Source organism: Microcaecilia unicolor, chromosome 9, assembly GCF_901765095.1.
Source record: "Microcaecilia unicolor chromosome 9, aMicUni1.1, whole genome shotgun sequence".
Lineage (NCBI taxonomy): Eukaryota > Metazoa > Chordata > Amphibia > Gymnophiona > Siphonopidae > Microcaecilia > Microcaecilia unicolor.
The window spans coordinates 12,582,994-12,604,676 of NC_044039.1; the positions used below are offsets into that span (position 1 = coordinate 12,582,994).

The 21,683-nt window shown below is 41.2% G+C and overlaps 1 protein-coding gene across 6 annotated transcripts in view; it reads left to right on the forward strand.

Annotated features, from left to right (window-relative positions):
- NAV3 (neuron navigator 3) overlaps window positions 1-21,683 on the forward strand; it is a 454,524-nt gene that overhangs the window by 329,881 nt on the left and 102,960 nt on the right. For all 6 annotated transcript variants that reach the window (XM_030214020.1, XM_030214022.1, XM_030214018.1 and 3 more), the window contains exons 11-12: window positions 2,938-3,321; window positions 5,357-5,476. In XM_030214020.1, the coding sequence (XP_030069880.1) occupies window positions 2,938-3,321; window positions 5,357-5,476 (504 nt within the window). The remainder of the gene's footprint in view (window positions 1-2,937; window positions 3,322-5,356; window positions 5,477-21,683) is intronic.

Sequence of the window (21,683 nt, forward strand, 5' to 3'; positions counted from 1 at the left end):
GCTGTGGCGCTGTCCGAACCTAACAGGTGACCGGACCTGCTGCTGTTCTTTCGTCATTTGACCCATCACATATGGAATTAGGAATAGTTACTACTACTACTTAACATTTCTAAAGCGCTACTAGGGTTATGCAGTGCTGTACAATTAAAGAAGGACAGTCCCTGCTCAAAAGAGCTTACAGTCTAAAGGACACAAAAATACAGTCAGTCAAATTGGGGCAGTCTAGATTTCCTGAATGGGAGGTATCATGGTTAGGTGCCGAAGGCGACATTGAAGAGGTGGGCTTTGAGTAAGGATTTGAAGATGGGCAGGGAGGGGGGGGGGGCTTGTCGTATGGGCTCAGGGAGTTTATTCCAAGCATAGGGTGAGGCGAGGCAGAAAGGGCGGAGCCTGGAGTTGGCGGTGGTGGAGAAGGGTACTGAGAAGGAGGGATTTGTCCTGTGAGCGGAGGTTACGGGTAGGAGTGTAAGGGGAGATGAGGGTAGAGAGGTATTGAGGGGCTGCAGATCGAGTGCATTTGTAGGTTAGTAGGAGAAGCTTAAACTGTTGGGGGAGAGGCAGGCAGCCAGTTATCCACATCCCTAAGCGTGAATAAGAGTACAAATCCATCAGTGTATATGTATATGCAAATTTGAAATCATTTTGTAGGGTGGTGGATCATCTTTTCAGTTGTACACGTCAAGCAAATCAATTTCCTGAACTGTGCTCTCTAGTTGCTGATGCAATGCCAGGCAAAATATTGGTCAAGCCATGGTTTCAGTAAGTCACCGCGTTCCGCCACCTATGCATATACGGATTGTTTCCGGTTCGAGATCTTATATAACCCCTTGTTCGTTTGCACTGGGTAATCCTCTCTGTTTTCCGCAGACACATGGGGGTAAATTCTCATAAGGGCACTTAAAGTTAGGTGCCATAATAAAATGCGTTAAGCACCAGATTCTATACATGGCGCCTGAAAACTCCGCGTGGAAAAAAACTTATGCCTAAGCGTATTCTGTAAAGTACACCTAAAATGTATTTATTTTTTTGTTTATTTTATTTGTTACATTTGTATCCCGCATTTTCCCACCTATTTGAGCCTGCAAATAGGTGGGAAAATGCGGGATACAAATGTAACAAATAAAATAAATAAATTTTATAGAATAGACTTAAATTTCTGTGCGGTATATAGAGTACACTGATTGGCTCGCCACACGACTAAATTTGTTCGCATCCATTTAGGCCATGTTTTACTTGGTGTGAATTCCGATGCCTAACTTAGGCGCAGATTGGGTGTATTGTATAATAACGCACATAGATTTTAGAAACGCCCACGGCGCACCCATGGTCACACCCCCCCCTTTTCAACTATGCGACTTAGAATTTAGGCGCACCACATTATAGAATACACTTAGTGAGTTATGTGCGTACATCTCAATGCCAATTTGTGCTAATTGCTTGTTAACCATCCAAATGACAGCGCTGATTAGTTAACCAATTAAGTTATGCGCATTGTTATAGAATACACCGGTTTCCATGCAGATTTTCAGGCACCATATGTAGAATCCATGGGTAAGTGTGTAATTCTATAATGATAATTATGTGCATAATTGCCAGGATAGAATACTAGTGGAAGTCAGCATTTACGCACATAACTTTAGTTGTGAGCACTTTCACCAGCTCATTGTATGGTGTAAATGCTCACGTGTGTAAATGCTGACGTACACTAGTATTTCTGTAACCTGTGTGCGCTAGTCCTGCACACACCCCTGAGCCGCTCATGTCCCTCTCATGTCTATACTCCCTTGCAGATGCGAGCACTAGATTTTATGTGCAGAGGTTACAGAATACTAACCAAGGGCAGTTACATACGTAACTGCTAATTAGAACCAATTAGCATTAATACCAATATTAGCCAATTGGTTGTTAATGCCAGTTAGCATCTAATTAAACAATTCTATAACTCGCATGTGCAAATTTGCACGCCGTCCCCCAAATTCTATGAATGGCCAAATTACACACGCAAATTAATTGATTAACAAGCCAATCAGCGCTGATAATTGGTACTTAACCAATTAGTAGTAGCACTGTGATTTCTATCACTTTTCTTGGAAGTCTGTTCCTGTTTAATAAAAAAATATCTCTTGCCATCTTTTCCTCCCTTCAGCTTTGTAGGATGAGAAAATTAATTTTGCTGTTGGGCTTAAATCCTCTCTGCATTTCCCAGAAGTAATTATTACCTACGACCTCTTCTATTTTAGACAGCATTGTCTAAGTGGGTATTGCTACAGCTCCCAATTGTGGATCGCCTTGCTGTGAACTGTTCGAACCACTCTGGGCCATCTCCGCATCTGGATTTCCACCGTCCATCTTAGTCTCTCTTCCCTTAACCTTCTTACCCTGTTCCTTCCCCCCCTATCCAATGTAATTGTAATTGATTAATCTGTACATTATAAGCCACTTTGAGTCTGCTTTGTGTGGAAAAAAGTGGGGTATAAATGTTCATAACTAAATAATAGGGCTTTAATTAGAATTTACACATAGAACTTTCTAGGCGTATTCTATTACATGGTGCGTGTAAATTCTAAATGCATGCTGCCAAAAAGGGGGCGTGGCTGTGTGTGTGGAATAGGCGGGTCATGGTCGTTTCCAAAAACTATGTGCACTGTTATGGAATGCACCCGATCTGCACCTAAGTTAGGTGCAGGTATTTAGGTCTGGTTTTAGGTGACCTAAATGGATATGCCTAAATTTCAGTCGCAAGAACGGCATGTGAGTGTGTATTCTATAAACTACGTCTAACTTTAGGCATAGTTGTTAGAATCGCCCTGAGCACGTGTTTTTTTCAGCATCGATTTGTAAGGCGCCATTTATAGAATTTGACCTTAAGTGTTCACAAATGCACGCAAGTTTATAGAATGAAATCTAATTACCTGATTTTGCGTTTTGTTTCTTTAGCACATTGGAGACCACGTTTGACAGCACTGTGACAACAGAAGTGAACGGGAGAAGTATTCCAAGCTTGTCAAGCCGGTCCTCCGCAGTTACTTGGAGGCTTGGACAGGCGAGCCCTCGGCTCCAGGCAGGAGACGCCCCATCCTTGGGTGGCGGTTACCCTCGCAGTGGTGCCAGCCGCTTCATACACACGGACCCCTCTCGTTTCATGTATACCACGCCTCTTCGCCGTGCAGCTGTTTCTCGTCTTGGGAACATGTCACAAATGGACATGTGCGAAAAAGGACACAGTGAACTGGACATGGCTCCTGAAGTAGATGTTGGAGGGTACATGAGTGATGGGGACATCCTGGGGAAAGGCCTACGGGCTGATGATATTAACAGTGGGTAAGTAATGTTTCATCCCCGGTTGTGCAAATTGTGAAGAGTACAAATGGACTGAATGTTCTATGTGAATCATTGTTTATGTATCTTAGAATGATTAAATATGCTTTACAAAATATATTTGCATTGATATCAGTGTATAGTAGAAAAGAAAATTTCTTAGTTATTCTTTGCGAGTATTAAGAAAATAGGGGCCCTTTTACTAAGCTGCCAAATTGGAGTTACTGACCGGTTACCACGTGGCCCTTGCAGTAATTTCAATTTTGGTACGCGTCCGGTAGGCTCATCTGAAAAATATTTTTATTTTCTGGCACGCGGCAGCTACGTGCGTCAAATGGCATTTGATGCATGTAAACCATTACTGCCTGGTTACTGCGTGAGACCTTACCGCTAGGTCAGTGGCTTGCGGTAAGGTCCCAGACCCAAAATGGACGCACGACAATTTTAATTTTTTCGCACTTCTGTTTTCGGCAAAAAAAGGCATTTTTTTGTAGGTGCGCTAAAAAATAATTCTGCGTGCACCCAAAACATGCGTCTACACTACCGCAGGCTATTTTTCAGAGCACCTTAGTAAAAGAACCCCATAGTCTGTATACCAGGCAAACTTCCTGTCAGAAGGGGTGGGATGTGGCAAGCCATGAGCTTGATTGTATCTAAATGATGCGCTGAAGCTCTCTTGCTGCTTTACTAGTCCCCTTCTCCTAAATTTTGCCGCCCTCGACAAATGCCTAGAATGTAATTGGTAGGGCTGGCCCTGAGCACTGATGCTTATTTTCCAAACCCTTATCTACTCTTTTAGGCTTTCAAAAGCCCTTTCATTATTTTATACTCCCTTTGGGATATCCATTCCATTTCGGTTTTTATTTATCATCTGCAGTGAAGCTTAATTTTTCTTCATGTCCTTCTGCAGTGTCGCTGACAAAGATCATGAAAGGAATTACTCCTAGCACCTACCCTACTGCTTACTTAGCCTTCACCAGGGTGGACTCCATTGACCACCACACTCTATATCAGGACGTCCCAAACCTGTCATGGGGACCCAGCAGCCAGCCAGGTTTTCAGAATGTCCACAATGAAAATGCATGAGATTGATCTGCATACACCTGCCTCTATTGCATGCAGATTTATCGCATGTATATTCTTTGTGGATATCCTGAAAACTCAACTGGCTGGGGAGTCCACAGCCTGTCTCTACGTTTTGCTACTTAACAGTTCTTCCCTTGAACTAGAGTTCTAAACAAAGCTGTTAGACTGAAGCTAGCTAACGTTGCAGAAACACTACTAGCTCTTTATAGACGATCCATGACTGGAAAAGGCAATATAGCAATCGGAACGCACCCATTTTCTTTATATTTCCGGCTCAGTTGGACCCAGAACTGGGATTGGGGAACATGAGCCTTCATTCCCTACTATACTCCTTTCCAGTTCTCCTTTAGTGGCAGTCATTACCTCATTGATCCTCAGCAGGAGGCCACGCACCAGGCCTCTTTCAGGATCCTGCAATCCTAGGCCCTAAATCTGTCCACTAGTGGTCGCCATTGCACAATGATTGACTCTTTCCCCAACTCGGGGGGATGTGAGTTCTGTTTCTGTCTGTCCACAACCCTGACTGAAGAACTGAGCCAAGAATCAAACCCTGTTCATTCTGCATGGTCTTTTGCGTATTCTTACATAATAATGCACTTTACATTTGATTTTAATTGTACAGTTCAGCCAAAATTAAATTGAGATGCTGATTGTCATGGGAAAGCAATCAATCTTAATCACATCATGTATGTCCATAGACTTCAATCAAATCACCTTCTTAAATATAAGAATCCCCCATTATAAATATTGAAAGTCAAATAATCGTACTTCATAATGACTGAAAGAGCTGTAGAGATGCATAATTTACTTTAATACTTAGTTACACAATGCAAAAATAAAATGTAATAAAACATGAAAGAGATAATAAGATTTCCAACTAGAGAAGTAGGATATGTACAGTAATACATACGGAGACATGAAAGCATGCTCAACAAACCCTTTGTCTTTTCAGCTATATGACAGATGGAGGGCTCAGTCTATATACCAGAAGTCTTAATAGAATTCCTGATCTAGGTGCCTCGCGTGATGTCATTCAAAGAGGGGTACATGATGTCACCGTGGATGCGGACAGGTAATAATTTTATCTACGTGCTGTGGAAATATGTCCAGTGTTCAAAGCATGTGTTCAAAGCAAAACCTCTTGACCATTTCTTGTTGTGTTTCTAGTAGATATTGATGTGTATTTTCAAAGCACTTACAAAGTTCCGTAGGTTACTATGGAACTTTCTAAGTCTTGGGGGCCCTTTTACTAAGCTGAGTTAGCGTCTACGTGTGCCCAATGCGCACCAATATGGAGTTACCGCCTGGCTACCGCTTGACTCTTGCGGTAATTTCATTTTTGGCACGCATCCAAAAAATTATTTTTATTTTTGGATGGACATATTGGACGCACGCCAAGTGGCATTTGGCGCGCGTGGGTCATTACCGCATGAGACCTTACCGCTAGGTCAATGGCTGGTGGTAAGGTTTCAGACCCAAAATGGACACGCGCCAATTTTGATTTTGCCGCACGTCCATTTTCGGCAAAAATTTTAAAAAGACCTGTTTTACAGGCGCACTGAAAAATGGATCGGCACACACCAAAAACTCACACCTACACTACCGCAAGCCATTTTTCAGCGCACCGTAGTAAAGGGACCCCTAAGTGCTTTGAAAATACGTGTCTATAGTAACCTATGGAAATGTGTACGTCTAAGTGCTTACTTATTTTCTTGACTTATAATCAAAATCAAGTCAAAATCAAACCTACATGTAGCACAACAGTACAGTATTTGTATTGTTCCTTTGTATGCTGTTCACTGGAATGTGATAATTACAAAGACAAACTATACCATATCAAAGAGATCTAAAAATAGCATCAGACATTTGCGCTGTATTTAGGGCTCATTAAACAATGTCAAAAGTGGTTGTAGGAGTAGCAACTGAATGACATACAAAATAAGTAACTCCCACTGCTAAATGAAAAAAAGAAGAATGAACGATATGTATTTATTTATTTATTTCTGGCATTTATACCCCGCTCTTTTCCGCTCGATAGTGGTCATACAGCGTGACCAATCTTATAATGTTTGAAAATTTAAGGGGGGGAAAAAAAGCCTCAAGGTGCTTAGGATCAACGCGACCTCTTAAGCATCAATCGATCCTGGTGACCAATTACTCGGTCTTAAGAGGATCTGTTCCTCATCATAGGCGGGAAAAAACCGCCCCAAGATACTCATTAAACAGCTGAAGAAAAATGGAGCACTTTAGAATCAAAATGCCGAAAACTTACTGGTTAACATCAAACACCATATACCTAATCCAAAAAGAAGATATTCAATAAATGACTTAGCTTCGTAGTTGGTTTTGTTGTCCAAACGGTTGCCACAGCCTGCTCTTCCTTGACCTGTATTTAGGGCTGCCACTCGGCTACAGTTTTTTTTCAGGATTGATAAATCCAGTTCTCATTGCATGCATGGACTTGCAGTCTTGTTTATCGTAGAGACAGCCAATAGGAGAACCAGAACTACATGCAGTGGGGCAAAGCCCAGGCCTCCATCAACCTGTCCTGAAAACATGGAGTCAGTTGGCAGCCCCAGTTCAGTGTAGAGTCTCTGGTACTTGCTTTCTTTGGCTTTCCCCGTCTTTCATATTTCTGCTCTATAAACCCATAATGGAGGTAGTTTTCAAAGCCGTTTACCTTGGTAGCCTGAAAATTGCTTCCCCTTTGCCTAGTTTGAAGTATGCTTGGACTGCCGTAGTAGGTACAAAGCACACTTTTTTTTTTTAGCATGTGAAAAACCCCAGAATTATATTTTGTGTGCTATTTTCATTGGAAACAGTGCCAAATAAATGTTATTGCTTCCTTATTTTAAAATAACAGCACATTCCTACTTGAAATTTCTCCAGATTGTTTCTCTTTGAATATTGGCTGCAAATGACATGCTATGCAAATGCCAAGTAAGCGGGCAACTCAAAATTGTGATTGTAAATTTTGCATCATCTTCATTTTTTTTTTTAGTGTTCAGAAATGACATAAGCATATAGAGCCAAATTCTGTAAATGGCGCCTTAACAATCAGCGCTGAAAATCTACATGCTTAGTGCGGTTATATGAACTACACCTAAAGTTATGTGTAGTTTATAGAATGTGCTCATTTAGGCCACCTAAAACCAGGCCTAAATACCTGAGCCTAACTTAGGCGCAGATCAGGTGTATTCCATAATAGTTGCATAGTTTTTTGAAATGCTCATGACCCACCACCCATTCTGTGCCCCTTTTTCAGCTGCACGCACCATGTTATAGAATACGCCTAGAAAGTTGTGCACGTAAATTCTAATTAAAGCCAATTAGTGCCGCGCTGATTGGTTAAGTATAAGTTATTGGTGCTGATTGGCTTGTTAAGTTGTGCGCACAATTTGCCTGTGCAGCCAAATTAGGGTGCACATTTAAGGCACCATTTATAGAATTTGGGAGGATAGTATGAAAATGTCCACAATTTTCCTACTATATATGGGCTGATAAGAATTTTAAATTAGTCAGATTCAAGCTTAATTGCAATTTGCCTTAGAATTGTACTCTAAAACAATGAAATTTTTTTGTTGTTGTTGTTAAAAAAAAACAAAAAAAACTACTTCTGAAAGCATATGTGAGTAGATAGAGATCGAATCAGGCTAACCCTACAATTAGTCACAGTTATAAGGCCAATAAACAAACATGAATCAAGAGTGAATGTTTTTTTATTGTATTGCTTTTGCTTTCTTTTCATTTGTTTATTGTATGGTTTTTACTTCCTTTTGCTTTGTGTTTGCTTATTGTACTGTTTTTGCTCCTTTTTGCTTTTTTTTATTGTACTATTTTTACATATTAGATATATCCCTCTATTTTATATTTCCTGGTTGTAAGACCAGGCATTTATAAGGTACTATATGAACCCACCTCCCAGAGTCTGGGAGATTTATTGCTGTTGAGAAGACAGGAGTTCCAGAAAGAATGCTTTATTGCAGTATCCAGAATTGATGAAGCGACTGTCCTGACACAGCCGTGTTTCAGCGTTCTTGAACCTGTGAAACATGTGCGTTTATGCATATTAAGTCTTTATCAAGACTAGCTACGACTTCCTGCTGAAGCTGTATCCACACAGACCTTTTGGACCCCTGATGCCAGCATGTTCTGTCGAAAGTGGGCCGTATCGGGTCATTTGAGTCGTTAAATAAAGCGTTCTCTTTTGGTACTTTGGTCTTCTCACCCTGCCTTTTGCTTTATGGTTTTTACATCTGTGGGGTGCTGTTTCTCTTTTTGTGTGTGTGTATGCTAGATAAATCAGTCAGTCAGGGACTTCTGTTTTTGTAAAGATATAACTAAGGAGAAATGCCGACGATGCTTTTCTTATTTTTTTGTTTTTAGTATCTAATGATGAGGAGAACTTCTAATCATAGACACTTCCCATTATTTTATGAAGTTTATGCTTGAACAGCCTTGGGGGCAGCTGCAGTGAGGCTGTCAGGGTTTCTGTTTCCCACCCTAAGGGCATGACTAATTCCGCCCTGTATGTCTGCCATAAAAGGGAACACCGGATGGAATACAAATAGCTCCTTCTGTGACCCAAAGGTTATCAATAGAAATCAGAAAACATGGAAAAGAAAATAAGATGATACCTTTTTTATTGGACATAACTTAATACATTTCTTGATTAGCTTTCGAAGGTTGCCCTTCTTCCTCAGATCGGAAATAAGCAAATGTGCTAGCTGACAGTGTATATAAGTGAAAACATTCAAGCATTACTATGACAGTAAAATAGATACTATTGGAGATTCTACATGGAATGTTGCTACTATTGGACATTCTACATGGAATGTTGCTATTCCACTAGCAACATTCCATGTAGAAGGCTGCGCAGGCTTCTGTTTCTGTGAGTCTGACGTCCTGCACGTACGTGCAGGACGTCAGACTCACAGAAGTAGAAGCCTGCGCGGCCACATTGGTGATCTACAAGGGCCGACTTCTACATGAAATGTTGCTAGTGGAATAGCAACATTCCATGTAGAATCTATAGAAATCAAACAAAATAAAACATGGAAAAGAAAATAAGATGATACCTTTTTTATTGGACATAACTTAATACATTTCTTGATTAGCTTTCGAAGGTTGCCCTTCTTCCTCAGATCGGAAATAAGCAAATGTGCTAGCTGACAGTGTATATAAGTGAAAACATTCAAGCATTACTATGACAGTCTGACAGGGTGGGAGGATAGGGGTGGGTCGGAGGTACGCATGGGGACATCAAAGCATATCATTGATATTCTAACAGGATGAGTGTGGATAGGTGAGGGGTGGGGTGATCAACAGAGACATACAGCTTTATGGTTTATAATGGGCTAGGAACCCCAGATTTTCTTTGTGACCCAAAGAAAATGTTATTTTTTTTTGTGCCTCGAGGATAACATTTCAGAGCTTTCTTGTGAAAATGGTCCTCATTTGGAAATGTGGCATAAATGATGACGCATCATTTTGTAATGTTCGCTTTGTTTTAAATCTTGAAAGTGAAAACAGACCACGTTTAAATGTTGGCTGTATAGTAACACCTGGCTCTCAGCTGTGTTTTATGCCAGACTGGGGTATGACAGACTTGTGTAATGCATGGGTAGACCCTGAAACATCAGAAAGCATTCTGTGATTTAAAATGTGAGAGGTCTCCAAGGTCCCATTGCTGTCATTTTTTTTCTTCCATGGGTGCTTTGTTTGATGTTTGGTTGGTTGATTGTTTTTATATATTTTTGATTGATAACTATAAACCACACTGATATTAAGCTGAAGGGCAGTATAGTAAATCTACAATAAACTTAATTGGGTGAACGTTTATCACTTTTTGACTGCTATATATGAAAGCTAAGGGCTAGATCAGGGATTCTCAACACCCATACAGTCAAGTATTCAGGATATCCTCAATGAATATGCGTGAAATAGATTTGCATACAATGGATATCCTGAAGTCTTGACTGGTTGGATGTGTCGTAAGACCTGGGTCGAGAATCTCTTGGCTAGATTTACTAAAGCATGCTAACTGCGTTAGTATACGCTAATGCCTTTAATCTGTGTTGCTAGTTAGGTTCCATCAATTGCATAAAATGAGATCTTTGGTAAATAAGGGTAAATATGGGAGTGGAGGAGTGGCCTAGTGGTTAGAGCACTGGTCTTGACATCCAGAGGTGCCTGGTTCAAATCCAACTGCTGCTCCTTGTGATCTTGGGCAAGTCACTTAACCCTCCATTGCCTCAGGTACAAACCTAGGCTGTGAGACCTCCTGGGACATAGAAATACCCAGAGTTACTCAAATGTAACTCGCCTTGAGCTGCTACTGAAAAAGGTGTGAGCAAAATCTGCGGGAGCCTGGAAAGTGAGAGAAGCTGGACCAGGCTGGGGGAATAGGATCAGGAAATGGAAGGAGAGATCGGCAATGTGTGAGATTCACATAGTTATGCATGTGAGCTGGAGAAGAGGCCTAGCTACACGTGTCACACACCAAATACATGTGACTTGGCATATCTGCTTAGTGAATGAGAACCTTAGATTTGAGAATACTGTCTTTGTGAATCATTTTCTGATTCCACATAAAACACATACTCAGGAATGCTTGCTCTAAAAATGTACTTTTTGAAATACCATGCATATTTGTAGCTGTATTGAGGGATGACAGTTTTCATAGTCAGTGGGTCAACTGATTTGAAAATTGTCTTCATAGAGATTTGGGCAGGACAAACGCCAGCTCTCGAGCGCTGCAAACTGACTTGTTTTTCGGGATTTGACTTATTATTCAACATAGCTATAAATCGGCATTCACAGATTTATGCTTAACACAGTGTAATCTGATCTGTCACAGAGTACTGAATGCTGTAGCATGTTACAACCTTATGAATTTGTAGCCAGGTGGTTATGTTAGGTCAGGTTGGGCAAAAAAGAGTTGACCTTTTATCCTAAGGAATCCACCTCTTGAAGTTGTAGTATGGTGGAACCCAAAGGGCGTCCACAGATAACTCGTCACTGACACATTCCTGTTATACTTGAGGGTCCTTAAAATGCCAATAGTGGATGGGCAGCAAGATCAGCATCTAAATTTGATGTTCTGTATGGTATCAGAGACAATAGAAATCCTGTGTGTATTGCATGGGGCAAAAAAGAGGAATTGGGGATATTTGAACATTTTGAATTCTCCAGCAAGGTCAGCTCAATATTCATCAACGTCTAGCTGGACATCTCATCCACCAAGTAGAAAAGGAACTCTTTTTAAAGTATGTTGTCTGATTCCTTAGACAGTGCTTCACAACCCAGTCCTTCAGTCATACCTAGTCCCATCGGGTTTTCAGGATATCCACAAAACATATGCATGAGATAGATTTGCACACACTGCCTCCTTGGTATGTAAATCTATCTTATGCATGTTAATCGTGGGTATCCTGAAATTCTGATGGGACTAGGTATGCCTCAAGGACTGGGTTGAGAAGTACTGCCTTAACAAACCAGTCACTAGACTTTTGTACAATGTCTGAGGCTATTGCTGTTGAGACAGACATGGGAAGCAATTGTTTGCCCTTGGATTTGTAGTACGGAATGTTGCTACTCTGAGATTCTGTATGGAATCTTGTCACTCTTTAGTATTCCAGAATCTTGCTGTTCTTTGGGGTTCTACATGGAATGTTGCTACTCTTTGAGATTCTGCATGGAATCTTGTTACTCTTTAGGATTCCAGGATCTTGCTGTTCTTTGGGGTTCTACATGGAATGTTGCCATGATTTGGGTTTCTGCCAGGCACTTGTGACCTGGCTTGGCCACTGTTTGGAAAACAGGATACTGGTCTAGATGGACCATTGGTCTGACTCAGTATGGCTCCCCTTATGTTCTTATGTATGTAATGAGAAGTCCTCGTATAATAATGGCAGTAATCTCTGTAACTATCCTTGTTATATGCTCAAATGTCTGTGTGCATTACAGCATACTGTGTCATGCTTGCAAGAAGTCCCTCTACCACGCCTTACAATATTCTTAAGTCAGTCTTTTTAAAAATGCCTGTTCCATCTGTCACTTCTACAGCAAACTTGGCAGGCATCTCATACTCAGCTAAATATGCCTGGTTGTTTGTCCTAAGCCAAATTGTAATCATCATTATAAATTGCTCATTATAATAATGAATTCCTGAATCTTCTCTGTAGATTGCTAGCTAACATCTTGCCTCATACATATCAAGTGCCATGTAATGATGTTCCCTACAGTTCACAAGGAACAGGCAGTAACAACCCTCCCCCCCCCCCCCCCCCCCCCCCCCGGTGTGGACAGATGCCTCACTTCCTGCAACAGGATTTCCCAAGATTCTGTGATTCTGCACAAAGCGTTTACAAATTCCAAGGCAATTAAGTGGCATATTTGACTAGATTTGCATATTAAATCATATAAATGTGTAATTTATTAAAATAGTGTGGTTTAGTGACATTTCATGTATGTGCCCAGATAAATTTAATAGGTCTGATGTTCAAAATAATTTAGCCGGCCACTTACTGGTTAAATCACTTAGTTGAGGCTAGCCGCTAACATTCATTCATTCCGATCTGACGAAGAAGGGCAACCTTCAAAAGTTAATCAAGAAATGTATTAAGTTATGTCCAATAAAAAAGGTATCATCTTATTTTCTTTTCCATGTTTTATTTTGTTTGATTTCTATTGATAACCTTAAGAGTGGACTAACACGGCTACCACACTCCTCTACTTAAGATTCTAGATGGAATGTTGCTAGTGGAGGAGTGGCCTAGTGGTTAGAGCACTGGTCTTGCAATCCACATGTGGCCAGTTCAAATCCCATTGCTGCTCCTTGTGATCTTGGGCAACTCCACTTAACCCTCCATTGCCTCAGGTACAAACTTAGATTGTGAGCCCTCCTGGGACAGAGAAATATTCAGAGTACCTGAATGTAACTCACCTTGAGCTACTACCAGGGCTTTTTTTGAGGGGGTACTTGGGGGTACTGAGTACCGGCACCTTTTCCATTGTGTGCTGAAATTGGCCCATGGTTCCCAAGTTTTAATGAAAGAGTTCAGGCTCTACACACCAATTCTGCCTTGTCATAGATTCTGTGACTGGTTGCAGGGGTCCTGGCTGTTGTGGGGTGAGTCCCTTAGTGATCACCTCATCCCTGAAGAGTGGCCTGACATTTGAGTACCGGCACCTTTTTTGCTAGAAGAAACACACTGGCTACTACTGAAAAAGGTGTGATCAAAATCCAAATAAATAAATAAAACATATTTGATACAAACTGGAAGCCAATGTTCATGCATGAGTTTTACAGCTGTAATTTTATTAATTGCAGTCGTGTCAAAGAACGAAGCAGTAGGCCAGCATATAGAGAATTACAGTAGTCCAACCTTGTGATAACTAGTGCCAAGATAAGGGATATCGACCCGATGGTGCATTTATTGCATTAACGCATGTTAATAACTATCCCTATAGATGACTTGTTTATTTACATTTACGACTGCATATTTCTATTTAAATGGAAAGTGCTGCTGAAACTTTGGCAGAAATTTAAATAATCTTACATTTATATGGCAGCTGCCCCACTGAATACTGGCCATATAGTTATCGAACAGATAATTCATCTGGGAAGGTAATTCCTAAGCTCCAATAAGTTACTCTGTAAACTGGATGATCAATAATACATAATGCAGGATTAACCCCAAAACCTAGATGTGTACTGAAAATTGATTTTCTTCCTAGGTTATTGAGTATAATAAATAGAAATAAAATGAAACAGAGAAAAGAAAATAAGATTTTATTGGACTAACTTATATTTTTTGATTAGCTTTCGAAGATAACCTCCCCCTTCTTCAGATCAGTAAATATAAGTGAAAAACAAAAGTATTTCAATGACAGTCTCACAGGAAGAGGGAGGGGTATGTTAGGTGAGAAACAGGGAGAGCTGGGTGGGTGAGAGACAGGGAGAGATGGATGGCTGATAAGAGGGTGACATAGCAGTAGAATTTTATGGTTTATTCTGAGATAGAAAGCCCAGATCTTTATGTCCTGTCTGGTGGATGTCGAAATATTTCATCTTAAGATGTCTTAGTCCAAGATTGTCTTAATTTCCTTTTAGTATTCTCACCATAAAATCATTCATGCAGTGTTATGGTTTTGTAAAATACTGGCCCACGTGGCATCCTGGTTGGCATGGGCATTTTTCATATGATGTCTATCATGTATTTATTTTTATTTATTTGCATTTGTATCCCACATTTTCCCACCTATTTGCGGGCTCAGTGTGGCTTACAATACATTGTAAAAATGGAAGTGCAGTTGGTTGCAGTACAATTATGGGTTACATTGTGAAGAATTATATAAGACAGAGTAAGTTCAAGATATTCTTAGGGGATCGAATAGTGGATTATAACAGGGGTGAGTTGAGGGGGGGGGGGTTTCAAAAGAGAAGGACGCTCATCTTTCGACACAAATCGGGAGATGGGCATCCTTCTCGCAAGGTCGCCCAAATCGGCATAATCAAAAGCCGACTTTTTGCGTCCTCAACTGCTTTCCGTCGCGGGGACGACCAAAGTTCACGGGGGCGTGTTGGCTGAGTAGCGAAGACGGGACTGGGGCGTGATTAGGAGATGGTCGTCCTTGGCCGATAATAGAAAAAAGAAGGGCGTCCCTGACGAGCACTTGGCCGACTTTACTTGGTCCATTTTTTTTCATGACCAAGCCTTAAAAAGGTGCCCAACTGACCAGATGACCACCGGAGGGTCACTAACCCCCTCCCACCATGAAAAAGAAGTTTAAAAATACTTTTTTGCCAGCCTCAAATGCCATACTCAGGTCTATCGCAGCAGTATTCAGGTCCCTGGAGCACTTGTAGTGGGTGCAGTGTACTTCAGGCAGGCGGACCTGTGTGTGTGTGTGTGGGGGGGGGGGGGTTGGGGGGCTCAGCACCCAAGGTAAGGGAGCTATGCACCTGGGAGCAATTTGTGAAGTCCACTGCAGTGCCCCCTAGGGTGCCCGGTTGGTGTCATGGCATGTGAGGGGGGACCAGTGCACTACAAATGGTGGCTCCTCCCACGACCAAAGGGCTTGGATTTGGACATTTTTGAGATAGACGTCTTTGGTTTCCATTATTGCCGAAAACCGAGGATCACATCTCTAAGGTCAACCTAAATGTCAAGATTTGGGCGTCCCCGACCGTATTATCTAAACGAAAGATGGACGTCCATCTTGTTTCGATAATACGCATTGCCCCGCCCCTTCGCGGCACCATTCTTAGAGTTGGGCGCCCTTAAAGATGGTCGTCCCCGTTCGAAAATGCCCCTCTATGTAAATTAAATCTCGTCTTTAGCATCTGGCTTGTTTCTCCAATATAGCACCCTTCTTCGCACTTTTTACATTGAATGATATATACCACATTGGAAGATGAGCATGTGGTTATTGAGGAAATTATGATTAGACACGAGAGGAACATGCATAACTGGTGTTTATTTTACAAGAATTAGGGGGGAATTCATCAACAACATTTGGAGCTTTGTGTTGGCATTAGGGTCTTAACACACATTAAGGGAACTAATGCACGCTAGATGCTAAGAAGCCCATCTATGGGCTTTTTAGCATTTAGTGCACATTAATTCCATTAATATGCGTTAAGGTTTTAATGCCTGCGTGAAGGCCCTAACCACCGCTTGATGAAGTCTCCCCTTGATGAAATGTGTCGTTTTATAGATAACGGGTGTTTCTGTGTTCTGCTTCTTTTCTTCTTATTGAACGATAATTTGATGGCATGATTTACTGAAGCAATGACATCAGTGGAAAAAGTGCCTCTGGGTTACTTGTGTGAGCCGGCAGGGAATGTCAATTTTGTGTGTTGTCAAATAGGATGAGGTATTTCCCTTGAGGTTGTTAAATTGAGAGGCTTGTGCTTGCCAGTTGATAGATGGGGCATCTGTCGGCTCCAGTTGTACAGCAATATTTTATTTTTACCGTCCTGTGGTCAGCTAAGTGCTCCCTTTTGAGCTGTCTGAATCTATGTGTGGCAAGACACCACTGGACCAGTTTCAACAGGCTTTACATGTATTGTCAGGAAATTCTCTTCTCTATGTTAAACACAGAAACATAGATATGAGAGTATATAGGGATCAGAAATGCGCATCTGTTCTACCCCCTTTCATTCCCGGTGTAATACCATGGACCACACTTGGGGGTCCTTTTACAAAGCTGCAGTAAAAATTGGCTTTAGCGCATCCTTAAGCAGGTCTTCCCGCAGCTAATTTTTACTGTGGTCGTATAAACCCTGATTTTTAAAAAATGTATTTCATTTATGGCCATGTACTAAAGTCGCCATTGGCATGTGGTACAAAAAACAGAAGAAACCAGTCTTCGCAAGGAAATCAACAAGAAACAAAACAGCAAAGATGACCAACAAAAGCAAAAAACAAAACACATAAAAATCCATCAAAATCAAAAAATTACATAAAAAAGGCGACACTTTGGATGGAAAAATGAAGAATCAACTTTATTAGCCAAACTGTAGCAGGGAGAAAGGGGACTCGACACAGCTGTGTTTCGGCCGTACTGGCCTGCATCAGGAGTCTTCTCTGCCATCTGTTGATTATTGATTCTATCCAAATATAAAAAGAATATGTGTGTCTTACCAATAAACTGAAGCTATTGTGCTCAATTGTACTGGAAACAAAGTTGTTGAGCGGAGAAGATCAACAGACGGCAGAGAAGACTCCTGATGCAGGCCAGTACAGCCGAAACACAGCTGTGTCGAGTCCCTTTCTCCCTGCTACAGTTTGGCTAATAAAGTTGATTCTTCATTTTTCCATCCAAAGTGTCGCCTTTTTTATGTAATTTTTTGATTTGATGGATTCATCTTTTAAATACATATCTTATGATTAATTTTAAATTTTGACGTTTTTTTATATATATATATTTTATTTTTATGTGTTTTGTTTTTTGCTTTTGTTGGTCATCTTTGCTGTTTTGTTTCTTGCCATTAGCATGTGGCCATTTTGTAAACAATTACTGTGACAGCACTTACTACCACCTGTTTTGTAGCTGTTAAGGGCTCTTGTGTTATCCTTGCGTTAACCAGTTAAGGGTGAATTCTATAAATTGTGCCTAAGTAATCGGCACGGAAAAACCCCCCGCTTAAGTGCTATTCTGTCAGTGAGGCTGTCTCTTCTTATAATACTATTCTCTTTTCTGCTCTGCTCTGGATACTCTCACTCCTCTCATTCACTGTTCTGTAAGGCATACCAAACCCCAGCCTTGGCTCACATCTAGAATCCGCTACCTACGTTCCTGTGCCTGATCTGTTGAATGCCTTTGGATGAAATCCCTTGCCCATGTTGACTTCAAACATTTCAAATTCTTGCTGACCTCCTTTCAGTCTGCTTTTTCACATGCCAAACAGGACTACTACATCCACGTGACAAATTCTCTTGACTCAAACCCTCAACGTCTCTTTGCCACACTGAACTGACTCCTCAAAGTGCCTTCACCTCCAACCTTCACTTCACTTTCTCCACAGACTATGGCTGAGTATTTTCATGACAAGGTTCACAAGATTAACCTTGAGTTCTCAACCAAGTCACCTCCATCTCTTCTTCCCCCAGTCCATTCTGTCAACCCTTGCCTCCTTTTCGTTCTTTTCTGAAATCACGGAAGAGGAAACTGAACATTTTCTTTCCTCCTCCAAAACTGACTACCTGTTCCTGATCCTATTACCACCCATCTACTCAGCACTGTATCTCCTACTGTCAATCCCTTCTGTCATATCCTCAATCTTTCGCTTTCCACTGTGACTGTTCCCGATGCCTTCAAACATGCCATAGTTACACCACTCTTCAAAAAACCTTAATTGGATCCTTCCTGCCCTTCCAACTATCACCAGATCTCCCTCCTTTCTTTCTTATCCAAGTTATTTGAACGTGTTGTTCACCTCCGTTGTCTTGACTTTTTTTTCTCATCCACTTCAGTCTGGCTTTCGCCCTCTACATTCACCTGAAACAGCCCTTGCTAAAGTCTTCAATGACCTGTTCCTGGCCAGATCCAAAGGTCTCTATCCTTCTCGATCTATCTGCTGCTTTTGACACTGTTGATCACCTCCTACTCCTTGATACGCTGTCCTTGCTTGGATTTTGTGGCTCTGTTTTTTATTGATTTTCTTCTTATCTCTCTTTTCGCACTTTTAGTGTATGCTCTGGTGAGTCGTCCTCCACTTCTATCCCACTATCAGTTGGTGTAAGATTCTGGGATCTTGCTATTCATTGGGATTCTGTACAGAATCTTGGTACTCTTTGGGATTCCAGAATCTTGCTACTCTTTGGGATTCTGCACAGAATCTTGCTACTCTTTGGGATTCCGGAATCTTGCTACTCTATGGTATTCTGCATGGAATCTTGCTATTCTATGGTATTCTGCATGGAATCTTGCTACTCTTTGGGATTCTGCATGGAATCTTGCTTCTCTTTGGTCTTATTTGTCCTTTTTATCTGTCCTGATTAGATTGTAAGCTCTGTCGAGCAGGGACTGTCTCTTACATGTTCAGTGTACAGCGCTGTGTACGTCTAGTAGCGCTATAGAAATAAGTAGTAGCAGTAGGTTTACAGAACAGTGCTTAAGTCCCAGGGGTTATGAGTAAATTTTGGCATGTCCATTTGCACCAGTGAAAACGTCGTGTAAATATCCTTACCTAAATTTATGTGCAGAACCCCTTTAGTCTATAATTGTGCACGTAACTGAAAACTATGCCCATGATCCATCCTGAACTGCCCATGACCCTCCCATTTCTGTGTCCCCTTTTTTGGGACATGTGTAAAATTTAGGCGCAGATCATGCATCTAAATTTATGTTCCTACATCTTAATTGAATCCAATTAGTGCCAATAATTGCTTGTTAAGCCAATTATTGGTACTGATTGGCTTGTTATTCAATCAAATTGCGCATGCAAATTGAGCATGTGCCCAAATTTTGGTGCACAGTTGTTAGTGACTTTTATAGAATTAGGGGGTTAGTGTGCAGTAAAGTAGATGCACTAATTGGATAAGCACAGGGATTCCCACGTTCTGTCTCTGACATGCCTGCTAAAAAAAAATAAAAATAAAAACAACATGGAATCCTTTAGCGTGTTCCACGTTAGGCCATTTTTGCTGCGTTAGATGCCTGTTAGCGCTTATTGCAGCTTAGTAAAAGGGCCCTTTGATTTCTGGCATTCCATCTGCAAATGGCAATTCTCTTTTCTTCTTCTGTTATGTTTTGTGTTAAAAGTGCTCTTGAAGAGATTTATTCATGTGTTTGATGAAAATTCAGCCAGATCTGTAGTCACCCAGGCAAGAGTCGCTGCTAGAATAGAGCCAGCAGTAGCTCCTCTGGACAGCAACATTTCAAAATGGAAAGACGGATGAGAATATTTTCTGTCACCAAATGAGTGAGGCTATACTTATTTCCTAAAATTATCTGAATGAGTTATAGAAGCTTTTAACATTAATCGTCTCAGGCTGGGACCAGTTAAAAAAAAATTCAGTTCCTAAATTAGATTTTGCGTTTAGGGACTAGGTTTTTTTTTTTTTCCCCAGCCGAAAGTTATCTTTATTTTAGGGACCTAAATCTTTAAAATGGATTTAGGCCTATAATTAATATTCTTAAAGCTGGCAAGGGTGACCTAGTACCTCTTAGACATGCCGTGAAGAGAGGGTGAGATTGAAGACAGAAAGAGAGAGAGAAAACAACATGAAGAGGAAATTCGTTATCTTTCCTTTCCCTTTCCTTTCATTGCTGTCACTTAGTTTAAACTGTAGCTCAGAGAATGGGAATTTCTAGTTGGAAATGGATCAACTTATAAAGCGATGATGTGACACTAGGGTAATGTGCTATTAAAACTTGAATTGAGGAGATTGTGTGTACAAACCAATGGAGGGTAAAATCATTACAGGGGTGATGGGGTTAGTCTTGGCATTAGGAAAGGAATTACAGTTGGTTATCACTGTAGCAAGGAAGGGTTAGAGGTGGAGATATCTTTGTTCATACAAAGAAAACAAGGAAGGGATAGTTCTAAGCGATTCAAGAACATGGTTAGGGTGGTGGACTTTGGTCCTGGGGAACTGATTCCCGGCACAGGCAGCTCCTTGTGACTCTGGGCAAGTCACTTAACCCTCCATTGCCCCATGTAAGCTGCATTGAGCCCACCATGAGTGGGAAAGCGCAGGGTACAAATGTAACAAAAAGAAAATAGATACTATTGGAGATTCTACATGGAATGTTGCTAGTATTGGAGATTCTACATGGAACGTTGCTACTGTTGGAGATTCTACATGGAATGTTGCTAGTATTGGAGATTCTACATGGAATGTTGCTTCTATTGGAGATTCTACATGGAATGTTGCTAGTATTGGAGATTCTACATGGAACGTTGCTACTGTTGGAGATTCTACATGGAATGTTGCTAGTATTGGAGATTCTACATGGAACGTTGCTACTGTTGGAGATTCTACATGGAATGTTGCTAGTATTGGAGATTCTACATGGAATGTTGCTTCTATTGGAGATTCTACATGGAATGTTGCTACTATTGGAGATTCTACATGGAATGTTGCTATTCCACTAGCAACATTCCATGTAGAAGGCTGTGCAGGCTTCTGTTTCTGTGAGTCTGACGTCCGGATGTCAGACTCACAGAAGCAGAAGCCTGCGCGGCCACATTGGTGATCTGCAAGGGCCGACTTCTACATGGAATGTTGCTAGTGGAATAGCAACATTCCATGTAGAATCTCAAATAGTAGCAACAGTGGAGGAGTGGCCTAGTGGTTAGGGTGGTGGACTTTGGTCCTGGGGAACTGAGGAACTGAGTTCAATTCCCACTTCAGGCACAGGCAGCTCCTTGTGACTCTGGGCAAGTCACTTAACCCTCCATTGCCCCATGTAAGCCGCACTGAGCCTGCCATGAGTGGGAAAGTGTGGGGTAGAAATGTAACAAAAATAAAAAAAATAAATAAATACCTTATGCTTTGAGTTTATCTTGTTGTGCAGACTGGATGGGACTGTACAGGTCTTTATGTGTCGTCATCTAGTATGTGGGAAGTAGCAGAAGACCGTCTCCAAGGAAGAGAGGATGGGTGACTTGGGCAGAGCTAGTGCAAGGATATTAAGCACCCTAGGGAAACTTTCAACCTTGCACACCTCCTCCCCCCCCCTATTATTTATTTGTTTGTTTATTGCGTGATTTATACCCCACATTATTCAATAGTCAATTGTTTCAATGTGTCTTACAGTAA